This window comes from Strigops habroptila, chromosome 3, assembly GCF_004027225.2.
Source record: "Strigops habroptila isolate Jane chromosome 3, bStrHab1.2.pri, whole genome shotgun sequence".
Taxonomy (NCBI): Eukaryota; Metazoa; Chordata; class Aves; order Psittaciformes; family Psittacidae; genus Strigops; species Strigops habroptila.
In genome coordinates this window covers 75,503,153-75,515,652 of record NC_044279.2, presented here as the reverse complement: position 1 = coordinate 75,515,652, position 12,500 = coordinate 75,503,153, and the positions used below count along the sequence as shown (strand labels likewise).

Below are 12,500 nucleotides of genomic sequence, written 5' to 3'. Positions count from 1 at the left end.
CTCCAGGCAGCACTGTGGCCAGGCTAAGGCATCCTGGCAGCTTTCAAGCCCTTCAATGCCTTCACCTGTTCACCTTTGAGTAGCACTGGCAGGGCATAAAATTGCACAAGCAGGCTTGGAAGGCAAGGTTTTAGACCCTGGCTATATTCTGCTCACAGAGATATTCCCTGCTTCTATTAAGGCTGGAATTGGCCTTAGGAGCTCAAATGCTTTTAATAGCAGTGCCAAATGTCAAAAGCACAAGCACAAGGAGTCACTGATGTTGGCTGCAGGGGAGGGAATGGTGTGAGGACTACAGGGAAGCACTTTGTGCAGGGAATGGGATGGGAAAAGCCTGAATTCCCTTCCTGGCAGAACTGCTCGCACAAAAGGAGCTTAATTTCTTGCCCTGCCCCTTTTCTTCTGGGTCCACGCAGATGAAATCTTGTAGGAGAGTTTGGGGCTGTTGAACTGGAGCTTTTTTCCAAAGAAGGTACAAAAGACATGAGATTGTGCATGGAGCCAGGGGAGGGGGAGATTTGAGACAGACAGCCTCCCTGTTTGCCCATCTGCCCTGAGCTCCATCCACGTGGAGGTGCTCGTAGGGCAGAACAGGAGGGAGATGGGTTTGTGTGCTCAGCATCCACGCTGGGTTCTGAGCATCTTCCCAGCCAGGAGGCTTTGCCGTGTCCCTGCGGCTTTGAGCAGCACCGGTCCTGCCTGCAAGATCCTCGGAACAGGGAGCCCCTCTCCCTGGGCATTCACGGGATTCATAGGGCGCTTTGCACTGCCCAGGGGAGCCGAGCTGAGCACCCCCCTCGTCCCCCCCCGCCACACCACTCTCCCACCACACAACTGCTCTCTGCATTCCTCTCTCCACTGTCCCTAGCTTCTTTTACCACGCTCTCCATCCTTTGCGCTCTCCCTTTGCCCCTCTCCTGCATCTCCCTCTCCCCCTTTTATTCCCCACCCCGCTCTCTCCCCTCGCTCCCCTCCGTTCTCCTGCCCTATCGCCCATCCCCTCCTTCTCCTTCTCTCTGCCGGTGTTCCCGTGCGTGGCGCCCATTGGCTGCAGCCATCCGTCCCGCCCGGCAGCCGCCGCTCCGCTCCGCTCCGTCTCGCCCGGCGGACGAGCCCCGTCTCCCGCGGATGGCGGCGGGAGCGGCGGGAGCGGCGGGCAGAGCCCCGCCGCCGTGAGGGTGAGGGGCCGCTTACCCCGGGCCGGAGGGCAGAGCGGCCGGCCGGACAGCAGCGAGCACGGGAGCGGGTCCCGGTCCCACACCGGCCATGGAGGGGGCGATGGGCAGGTCCGGGAGGAAGGACTTGAGCCTCCGGTAGCGCACGGTGGGACCCGCTTCCCTCCTGGGACCGCTTTTCTCAATTTCCTTTAAGAAAAGAGAAGGGGGAAAAAACATGACACGGATTCTCCCGGTGAAGCAGAGGAAAATGTACATTCCAGCGACACGTAAGTACCAGGCGGCTCTTCCCAGATGTCTCCCGCGGGCGTGAGTCCATGCAGAAGTTAAGTCTGCAGTCCCAGAGGAGGAACCCTGCCCACCCAACCCTTCCGACCCTCCAGTCCCGCCAGCCCAGCCTGGACCCCACCAGAGAGCTCAGCCCCGAGGTGAGGCAGGGGGAGTCCTGAGCTGGAACAGGGCCTTGGGAAACAAGGGGGATAGATGGGGAGGGGGTTAAGAGGGGCTGCAGGTTATTGGACTCTGTTGTCCCTCTCAGCTCCTACTCCTGTTTTGTAACCAGGTCCAGGCTCAGCTTTCAGCATCCACCTCCTCCTCACTTCCAATGCAGACATTTATTAATTTTTTTTTCCCCTACAGAAAGTGATAGCACTGATTTGCATCTCTTCCCTCCTCTCTGCCTTCCTCCTGCTCTGCAGATGTATGCACCAGGTATATTCTGGCAGCACGTTAGGGGATCCCAAGCCACTTGCAACAGGTACTATCCACGTGAGGGACAGACCCCAAGCAGATGACAACACGTTATCAGCCTGAGGGCAAGGTTCCTCATCAATGCAGTGGGTGCTGCCAAAGCAGGCAGCAGAGTGGATTCAACCTAGATGAGGCACTGGTGTTCAGTGGGACACCAGTCAAACTAGCCAGAATGTGCGTGTGATACAGCATTTGAGTTGGTAGATGGTACTTGACAGAGTTAGAATGGCACAGGCAGACCATGCTTGCTTAAAGACAAAGTTTCTCCACTGCAGCTGTCTGAGCAGAAGAACAAATTTAGAGGGAATCGGTGCTTTGTGTTGCATGCTTTAGCATTTTTAACAGGGCTTTTGAGACCTGCAGCTCCAAACTGGAGCTTTACTTGGTTGCTATATCACAGCCTGAGCAACCAGCTTTGAGGTCTGGACCCCAAACACTTCCCCATATGCTCTTCAGTCCCAGCATGAGTGTCCCCATCTGTATTTGATATTTGAAGGGCTCTGTCTCCAAATGCTTTTTTATTTTGAAGTTCTCCTGCATTCTGGAGGAACATCCAAAGGGATTCCTAACTATGTCCCCAACTTTTAGAGGACCATCTTTTTATGAACATACCATTCTGGTCTCTGCCACCCTTTGCAGGGATCTTCGTGTCCAGAAGAGCCACTGCCCTCCCCTTTCCTCCAACAAGTGATTTGCGTCACTGGAACAGCACTGTAAAAACAAAAAAAATCAGAGGAAAGATCCTTGAGCTTAGAAATAGTGTTTCAAATCCCTTTTCACTTTGCCCTTTCATTGCAGTCACTCATGATGTGTGGTACTGCAGGACCCCAGGAGATGGGCTTCTATCAGGACAGTGTGTCACAGCCCAAGGCACCTGCAAATAAAGAAAGTCTAAACAATTCCAGTCCTTCATAGCTCATTTAAGTACAGCAGGAAACATTTATGCAATAGCCTGTAGAAATGGCTTTAAGACATATCTGCCCGTCTGTGGTTTTAAGGGGCCTACTAGATGCTGTTCTTTCAGCATAAGATTTGATACACCTGTGGAGTCTGTTTACATATCTGATATCCATCTAAAGTTCAGGTCTCCCCTAAGGTTTCCAGGAGTTGGAATGACATCTACAAAAAAGAATAAAAGCTGTAGTATTGAGACATTTGTGAAGAAAGATGTGATGCTACAGAGAATCCCATCTGGAAGAAAAGTCTCTGGAGTGTTTCTGGCCTCTTAAAAGTAGTTAACATTATGAGTCCTTTCCACTGAGATCCCCAGTTTTCATTTACATAACAAAAGAGCTTCAGAGCCCTAAGAAATTTATTGGGATGGGTAAAGGTGAGCCTCAGAGTCCCTGTTCTCTTCCACCAAGTCATCCTCCCTTCCAAGGAGCTAGTTCATCAAGATGATGCATAAGGTTTGCCAGGATGTCTCTAGCCTGGAGTATGTGCTGGGCTCTCTATCTCACATATCTGGAGCCCTGACAAAAGGCACAGTCTTCCCTTATCTGTCCCTTCTCTCCCTGCAGCTTCTCACCCAGTGTCAGCAGAGAGCTGGTGGTGAATGGAAAGCTTGTTTGTTCAAGGTTCTCTCTGAGTGAACTGAGTGCTGTTTCCATGCCAAACCCTGATGTGACAAGCCTTCAGGTTAGGAAGGCTGGGATACTGCTTTGGTGTTGCAAACAGCTGGGGCAGGCAGAGCCTCTTCCATTAGCAGTGTGTTACAGGGTACAGAAGGAGAGAGAGAAAACAAGAGAGAAAGAGATGAGAGATCTAGGGTGATCCTTCTTGGTGTACCCCACATAATCTAGCTCTTCCTTTACTCCCAAATTGGTTTAACAGAAAACTAGCCTCCAGCTCAGGTGCTGTGATAAGCCTCTTGGCTTGGATTGAGAGTGGACATGCTTTCATTTCTGCTGGTGGGACTAACAACCCCATGATAACCTGGCCAGTCCAAGACGAGCTGCAGCAAGCAGGAGGATACTCAACGAATGGAGGAACCAGAGCTGGAGTTGCACTTTGTCACTGTATGCTCTTCCCCCTTTTGTTCCTAAGGCACCCATCACTCATAAATGAGAATCAGGACCCTGGTAATTCAAGCCATTAGCAGAAAATGAGAAATTTCCCTGTCCTTATCCTAGCCTGTGGTTCTTCCTCCGGAAGATCCTTCCCTAAGGGAGAGAATCCATTGGCCCACATTGAGCCATGTTTCTGTCCCTCCATGCCCACTGTGTCTCCCAGAGCTAGATGGGGCTGATATTGTCCTACATCTTCCAGCTGCCAGCATCCACAAACTCACCTCAACTTCCCATGCCTATCCATGTTAATGTGGTGGTTTTATCTGTGGCTTTATCTGTTCAGTTGTCATGTCCCCACTATCAATGGCTTTTTTCTCCTCTTTTCACTTCCAGATTGGTAACTGATCCTGCAAGGACACTGCCCTCCGCCCTCTTCCCTGCCTCTGCTATGGACACTTCTGCTTTCAGCCTCCCCACACCGGTGGTGTCCGAGGAGGGGAATGCCTCTGGCAGCTGGGCGGGCTTCACCACCCCTAACAGCTCCACCATCGCCAGTCCTGGTGTGGTTTTCAGTGGTGTCCTCATCCCCGTGGTCTACCTCATTGTCTGTGTGGTGGGGCTGGTTGGGAATTCTCTGGTCATTTATGTGGTCCTGCGGCACTCTGTGAGTGAGTCAGTGACCAATGTCTATATCTTGAACCTGGCCCTAGCTGATGAGCTCTTCATGCTGGGCCTGCCCTTCCTGGCTGCCCAAAATGCCCTGTCCTACTGGCCGTTTGGGTCTTTCATGTGCCGCCTGGTGATGGCTGTGGATGCCATCAACCAGTTCACCAGCATCTTCTGCCTGACGGTGATGAGTGTCGATCGATACCTGGCTGTGGTCCACCCAGGGAAGTCCTCCAAATGGCGGACAGCACGGGTGGCCAAGGCTGTGAGTGCAACTGTGTGGGTGCTGTCTTCTGTAGTGGTGCTGCCTGTGGTCATCTTCTCAGACGTTCCTTTAGGGATGAACACTTGCCACATCCAGTGGCCAGAGCCTGCTTCGGTGTGGAGAGCTGGCTTCATTGTCTACACTGCCACCCTGGGCTTCTTTGGGCCACTGCTGGTGATTTGTCTCTGCTATCTTCTTATCGTTGTGAAGGTTCGTTCCTCGGGCAGGCGGGTGAGGGCTCTGTCCTCCAAGCACAAGCTATCAGAGCGCAGAGTGACCCGCATGGTGGTGGCTGTTGTGGCTGTCTTCGTCCTTTGCTGGCTTCCCTTCTACGTCCTCAACATAATCAATGTTGTCTGCCCACTGCCGGAGGAGCCATCCCTCTTTGGTGTCTACTTCCTTGTCGTGGTGCTGCCGTATGCCAACAGCTGTGCCAATCCTATCATCTATGGCTTCCTCTCCTACCGCTTCAAGCAGGGCTTCCGGAGGGCCATCTTCCGGCCATCCCGCCGAGTCCAGAGCCAGGAGGTGCCAGAGTGCCCCCCTGAGAAGACTGATGATGAAGGGGAAGAGGGTGAGATCAGCAAGATCACACAGAATGGTAATGACAAGCAGGAGCACCCTCTAAGCAGTGGGGAAGGAGAAAGCAACCAGCGAAAACCACTCCCCGAGGAGCCTGGGGGAAGCGAAAAGAGCAACAAGTTGCATGTCAGTTATTTATGATGAAAGGGATGGTGCAGGGGAAAGAGACACTGGGACATGGGATCCCCTTCACCCTCTGTGCTCTTCCACCTCAAAGGCAATGGAAGACATTCATACAGGGGAATATTAAAGTCCAAGACTCTGCTTAAAGATGAAGAGGACTCCATGAACTTCTGGAAAAAGCAAGGTGGTGTTCTTGGCTTTGGAAGAGACACCTGAGGTTTTTGTGGTACCAGGTAAAGGAAGGACTGCATCCTGGGAGAGGGGAAGAAGTGATGGGCACTGACAGTATGGAGAAAGCAAGGTCAGCCCTAGATTGCATGATTCATCCTTAGATGACCCAGTGGTGAAGAGCATCAGCTGCCATCTGACTGTGGCACCTCAAGGAAGTCCTCAAATGGCATACACAATGAATAGGCACCCAGTGCTTTGATTATTTTCCTTATAAACATGAGAAGCGGTTTACCCTGAAAGAAAAATAGGAAAGAAGAATGTGTGCAGCAGACATACCAGCCAGTTGCATGTATGGCTGACCCCCCTTTAGCTCTCCAGTAAGTCACGGGGACAACATTCCTACCCATGCTGGCTGTGGCAGGAGACCACTCTGACTGCTCAAAGCTTCCTCTTTCTTTCCAGGGCTCTCATGGACTCTGGGCAGGCTGATGAGATTTACCTGAGAGAGCAAATGGAACATTTCTTTCCTGCACCTCACATTCTTCGGTGTTTTCCTGGTGCCTATGCACCCTGGTGGAAGGTATAACAAGAGTAAAAAAGAAGACGACAAGGCATGGGTTGGAGGCAGGGCTTCCTACAAGCTGAAATGCCCTTTCCCTTTTTCTTTCCCTAAGCCTTATTGTAAATAAACAGAAAGCCTTTGGACTTAAAAGGCCAACTGGGCAGAACTATCTGTGTGTTTAGGGGAGTGGGGTGCTATAGATTTGGCTTTTGCTCTCCTAAGAATACACAATGTCTTTGAGATGAGTTGATCTCTGTATGGAGTAGTGTTTGGCTAGTACAGGAGATCAAGTCATGTATCCCTGCGTGGGGCAGGGAGCAGATGGAGGTTGGGGGATCTCCAATGTGTGAGAGCTATGGTTGCAGGAGCCTGGGCAATACTACGAACTGATTCATCTTTGGGAAATGGTAGAGTGGCTCAGGATGGATAAGAAATGATGTGTCTGCATGTGAACAAAGGTGATTGTATGCAGAAGTTTGATCACTGGACTGTATGTGTATGGAAATGGCTGAAGAGGATTGTAGATCAAGGAGCCAGGGCTAGTGGAAGGTATGAGTGGGTTGGGCACTGATGCTAATCTGTGTGTGGCTGTGGGGTGTGTACAAATGTGTACAAAGCTACAAAAAGGGGTATGCATGTGTGTAAGTGTATACAAACACTGATGTGGAATAGTGTGTATGTCATTGTGGGATGTTTTAAGTGTAGATAGAGGTGTGTAGGCATGCAAGTACATATGGAAATGTGTGCGCATACGTAAATGCTTGGGTAAGAGCGTGAGAGTATGTGTGTTGCCGAGAGCACTGGATGAGTGGTTGCTTCGGTGCATCAGTTGTTGGAGGGAGGTTGTGGGTGAGCCTGGCTGAGCGTGCAGGCTAGAGGAGCAGTGATGTACAAGGGTGGGTGGGATGAAGGTCTCTCTCTCCACTTTGGCTTCATTCCTGCGGGCTCTGCTAAATGTCTGTCCCCACACCTTGAACTTCTCCATGAGTGTTGTTGCTAAGCTACAGCCACCAAGAAGGCTCTCATAACAGAAGAGCCCTTCATTATATTTGGGCACTTTTCTCCACAAGTAATTTGAGAAATGGGAAGCAGGGACCCACCAGGAGGAGAAATGCTTTCCTGAGGTCAGGAGAAGTTGGAGGAGGCAGTCAATGGAGGGCCAGTGACAAGAGCTGGCTGATGGAAAGATGTCTCACAGATCACTTGAGAGAAGTCACGAGATGTGAAGGGATGGCCTGGGGTCAGGTGTGCTGGGACAGAAGACAAAAGCCCTGGTCTGGGACGAAGAACAAGCTGCAGCAGCTGAGGATTACGGGAACAGAACCACTTTATGAGGAAGCAAGAGACAAGGTCACCCAAAGGTTATGTGTGAAGTGGTGGCCTGGCAGACATTAGGAGAGTTGCAGTGCAGAGCACCTGAGTTCGGGCAAGGACCAAAGGACCATCACAGGGTGTAAGGTGAAGAGACATGTTTTAGCCAAGCCAGAGAGCAGAGGAAGGGTGGAAAGAGACTGCAAACATGAGCAAGCAAAAGACATTGAGCTGTGCTCTCAGCCACTGATACAGCCATCACCTCCCTGACAGAGAAAGATTGCCCCTATGAGTCCTCCATCCTCTTGTTTCCTCTTCAAGCCTGGGGTGCGGATGCCAAGCTGTCCATGTCTGTAGGCGCAGCCTCGGGACCTGAGCTACCAGTGATACCACACAGCTATGGCTTAGCTCCTCTTATTAAGCACGCCTGAGCATGGACAGTCAGACACGCCAGAGGGCAGGCTCAACTCATGGGGAAAAGAAAGTGCTTGGTACCCAGTTTCTATCCCCTTCTACCTCTTCACATCTCCTCCTCCTTCAATCCATGCATCAGCTGCCCACACTGTGGGCCCCAGTGAGAAAAGCAGCCAAGCTATTCATGGGTGAGGGATACACAGTCTGTTGGACTAAAAAAGCCTCTTCTTTTGGGGAAGCTCCCACAGCATCCACTGGAGGAATCACAACAAATCCTAGTGGAATGAAGATGAACTGCCAAAGCTGCTGCCTCTATGTGGGGCAACAAATAGTAGGAAGATTCTGGCTATCAAGTTGTTGGATAGACAGACAACAGCACTTTAAGCAAGGAGCTGTGTTGCTCCTCTTGCAGTGAGGAGCAGGGCAAGGTAAATGCTGGGCACCATTGGCACAGCCATCAGTGTAGGACAGAGGAGAAATGGTAGTAGCTGGGCATCATGTAGCACTGTTGGTGGTTGATGACCAGGCACTGAAGAAGGCATGTGACAGTGAATGAAGACCTTGAAGGAGGCAGCTCAGATGAGTGGGGGGCACATACAGGAAGGGTTTCCTTCTCCACCAAGGGGCTGCCCATCTGCAGTGGGGAGGTGGGGGAGTTCCCTGGCTGCCAACATGCTTAACAGAGCTGCTCTCCACCACCACTGAATTGAGCTGAGGCTTCACTTCGCACGCCTTTGCAGCTCCATCTGCTGCAAGTCACCACTCAAGAAACTCCACCAACTGGTTGGCTTCTTAAAATACCTACATCTCCAAAGAGCCCAAGCACGGCGATGTCAGCACCAAGCCGGTGTGCCAAGGAGGCATCATTGTGATATATGGAGTCTGAGCCCACTAGCAAGGCAACTCTGCAGGGGAGCCTGCTGGGGAAAACCAATTGCATCCCAGAGAGACCTGCAAAAATAGGGGGTATTTAGTTTAAACAGGAGTTTAAAAGGAAAAGGTCACAAGCATCATATTTTTCTGTCTTGTGTTTCCTCCTCCTCTCTATGCCGCATCCTATTTTTCAGTGACAAATCAGGAGAAAAAAATAAAAAGGAGATGAACCAAAAATAAGACTAGGGGAGGGAAAAGAAAAGGTATTTTTTGACTGAAATTCAGGAGGAGAAAATGATCATTACAAAATTTTGTAAACTATCACCACTGATTAAAAGGCTGTTTTTCACTGGAACAGATGTTTGGAATGATGGACAGTACCTTGCTGCCTCCTGACCCCTGCCTCTCTCCTCAGCTCTGCCTTCCTCCTCATGAATCCCCACCTTTTCCTGTGGTGATAGCACCAACTGCCCTTGTCATCCCTCTCCTAACAACGGTGCAGTTGACTCTGGGCAACTCAGAGGCCGGGGGGACCGTGCGCAGGGGCTAAGTGAAATTCTGGCTGTGTTGAGGGGGATTTGTTCCAGTCAGATATGGAAATGGAGTTTTCTATTCTGGGTGCAGAGGCACGGAGATAAGGGCTCCATCAAGCTCTGTGCTGCACAAAAGGTTTCATTCTCATCACGTAGAGATCGGAGCTGCGAGACTAGAAAGGGCCGCAGTGATTTTGGCAGCGTTGTGCAGTGTCTCTTCCCAACAAACGTTTGATGGGGTGTTAGGGACACGGAGAGCCCATTCTGCCGGCTGCTCAGAGAGTTCATATGCGTGTGCCATCATGAACAAGAGCAGATACAGAAAGGTATATGTATGTGATGTGTATACATGCATACAAATGAGTGTTTATGTGATTGCATGCACGTATCTTGGCCTAAGCATGAATGCAAGAACATGGCACATACTCTTTCATATGCACAGTCCAGGCATGGGCTGAAACTGGGAGATGGCAACTGAACATTGCAAATGACCCCTCCACACACACAAACCCACAATACGTGTGCACCCAAGCACATTTCGGCCAGCCCAATAGTGGCCTGGGGTATCTTCAGACCCACTCAGTTTGACCCTTTTGCTCCGCAGTGGAGCTTCAGGAAAGAAACTAGAAGGGCAGAAAGCAGTGATTGGAGGGGGGTTCCAGCGTGGAGAGGTGAGGATGCATTTCCAGGCTGCTAGTGACACAGCCCACACTTAATGTCATTTGAAGCTGTTGTTAGGGAACCGCTGTATTTGTCATCAGCAGGGAAACACAGCAGCTCAGCTCAGACAACAGCAAACCTGTCCAGGCCACATTCTGCTTCAGCTGTTGTACAGGACCATGGAATGGGCGCGTGTGGGGAGTGGGCAGGAAGCAGTTAACCAGTTGTGGAAATAGAGTAGCTAGTAGATGAGAGACAGAGTGGTACAAGGAAAGGAAACACCCTCGAACAGAAGATGTTCCTGTCTCTCCTGAGGATTCAACAGAGAATGGAAATGCTTTATCTGCTCGAACGAGTGGAAAATATGCAAATATTTGCCCATGAAAACTTGGTGTTCTTTGCCTTCCCAAGCATAAAATATGCAAACGCCACGCACAAGGCAGCCGGCTTGCTCAGATCTCACACCACGTCATGCACAAACACATACACACACATCCCCAGCATGCCAACTGCAGCCAGCTAAAGACACGTGCCTGGGCTGCAGCATGTCCTTCTATCCATGACAAACAGGGCCGTGTGGGAAGGAGACAGGAACGCCTTGGCTCACGAACTGGGCGCACACGGACCACTCTCTTCCTTCGGTGGGCTTTAACCGGGGCAGTGCTGGGCGAGAGTCTGCAGAGAGGACGAAGGAGCCCGAGCCACCGGTGCCACCCGTGGGCAAGACCAACAGCGGGCACCGGGGCAGCGCCGGGAGGGAGCCAGGAGGAGGCGCAGGGAGCGGCGCGGCCGGCAGGGGGCACTCGGCAGCCGCCCGGTGGGCCTGGAGCCGGGATCGGGAACCGGGATCGGGGCGGGCGAGGGGGGCCAGGAGCCGGCAGCCGGACCCTGCCCGCTCCTCACACCGCCGCCCTTCTCCCGGTTTAACTCGGGTTTGAGGCAGGGCTGTGCCCGGCGGGGATGTCCCAGCACCCCTGCACGCCCCGCGATGTGCTGGCTGCGGGAACAAGGGGTGTTGTGGGGGTTTTCACCGGGACCCCCTCTCTGACACCACTGTCGTCTTGGAATTCCCACATATTCGCCTGGAGATCCGTGCAGAGCCCTCTGTCAAACTCTCAGAGGCATTGTAGCTACTGGAAGGCATCGTACAGTTGCAGCAGAGGTCTGATGCTGTGAAAAGCGTTGAGCTTTTCTGCACAGGTATCAAACAATGCACATGCCCCATGCCTTGAAGATGGAGTAAAGAACATGCTTGTTCTGGATCAAAAGGCCAGAGAACATGGCAGGACTCTTCCCCTGTTCACTGGTTCTAGGACCATAGAACAGTTTGTTTTGGAAGGGTCCTTCAAAGCTCATCTAGTCCAACCTCCCTGCAATGAGCAGGGACATCTTCAACTAGATCAGGTTGTCCAGAACCACATCCAGCCTGGGCTTGAATGTCTCCAGGGATGGTGCATCCACCACCCTGGGTAACCACCTCTCTGGGTAACCTGCTCCTGTGTTTTATCACCCTCATTGTGAAAAATCTCTTCTTCACATTCAGCCTGAATCTCTCCTCTTATAGTTTAAAATCATCACCCCTTGTCCTATCGCAACAGGCCCTGCTAAAAAGTCTCTCTCCATCAGGATAGTGCTACCAAGCAGTGGCGGAACCTCTCTGTTTCAACCCCCCCGGTGTCAGGGTGGTTCCCTTAGTGGGAAGTACCTGTCACAGATCCAAGAGTTTCTGTGAATTCTTACACACCATCTCCTGCCTTCCCACCTCAAAGTGCTAGTTTCTTTGGTGAGATAGCTCATGGGTACCTCTGAAAAAAGAATATCACTGTCGACCTTCCTTAGCACTCTTTGTGAGAGTGGGGATGCCCACAGAAGTGATCTGCTGTTGGTAACTGCTCAAGGCAGGGCCAGGAGCATTTGTCAGAGAGGACAGCACAGGGGTTAAAGCTCCTGGGTCTACATAGGAGCGGATGGGAGAAGGAGGTATTCAGATGCAGAGAAGCAGAATGCAGCAGACTTGGGTGAAGGTTATCGTTAAGAATTGCCTCAAACAGGCTGCAATGGTATCTCCCACCCAGTCAAGCTGTTGGGCCTAGATGCTCACAAGACTTGCTGGTTGCAGTAGGGTTAGTGCTTGTATTCACATGCCAGCCTTTGGGGTGGGTACCAGGCAGAGATTCTTCTCTCAGTGGTGGGACACTAGAGCTGGAAGAGCTACCTGTGGGCAAAGCGGCAGCCTGGGCAAGGCTCCCTTAGCTGAAAGGCACCTCCAACTGGCACAGCTTGTCAGCCAGTCTCTGATAGCCCGTTCTGCAGTGTCTAGCAGACATGCAGAGTCTCGGACTAGCTGTGGGGGCAGCAGGAAGTGGGAGACAAGCTCCCACTTTCATGCTCAGCGCTGGAGGCTGC

The 12,500-nt window shown here is 51.7% G+C and overlaps 1 protein-coding gene across 3 annotated transcripts; it reads left to right on the top strand.

The window, feature by feature from the left end:
• Window positions 1-1,073: 1,073 nt before the first annotated feature.
• On the top strand, window positions 1,074-9,256 carry SSTR3 (somatostatin receptor 3). Of its 3 annotated transcripts, none has more exons than XM_030478994.1 (2): window positions 1,074-1,444; window positions 4,328-9,256. In XM_030478994.1, exon 2 carries the CDS (start codon window positions 4,383-4,385, stop codon window positions 5,586-5,588), a length of 1,206 nt encoding a protein of 401 aa, XP_030334854.1. In that variant the 5' UTR covers window positions 1,074-1,444; window positions 4,328-4,382; the 3' UTR covers window positions 5,589-9,256. The 3 variants fall into 3 exon arrangements, 2 of the variants coding, with proteins under 2 accessions (XP_030334854.1, XP_030334855.1); XM_030478995.1 differs by lacking the exon at window positions 1,074-1,444 and adding an exon at window positions 1,861-1,886; XR_003990507.1 differs by lacking the exon at window positions 1,074-1,444 and having other exon boundaries at window positions 4,118-5,803; window positions 6,204-9,256.
• Window positions 9,257-12,500: the final 3,244 nt, after the last annotated feature.

Bases quoted from the DNA above. Each gene is read 5' to 3' on its own strand.
- SSTR3 (XM_030478994.1), top strand. From the start codon at position 4,383: ATGGACACTTCTGCTTTCAGCCTCCCCACACCGGTGGTGTCCGAGGAG.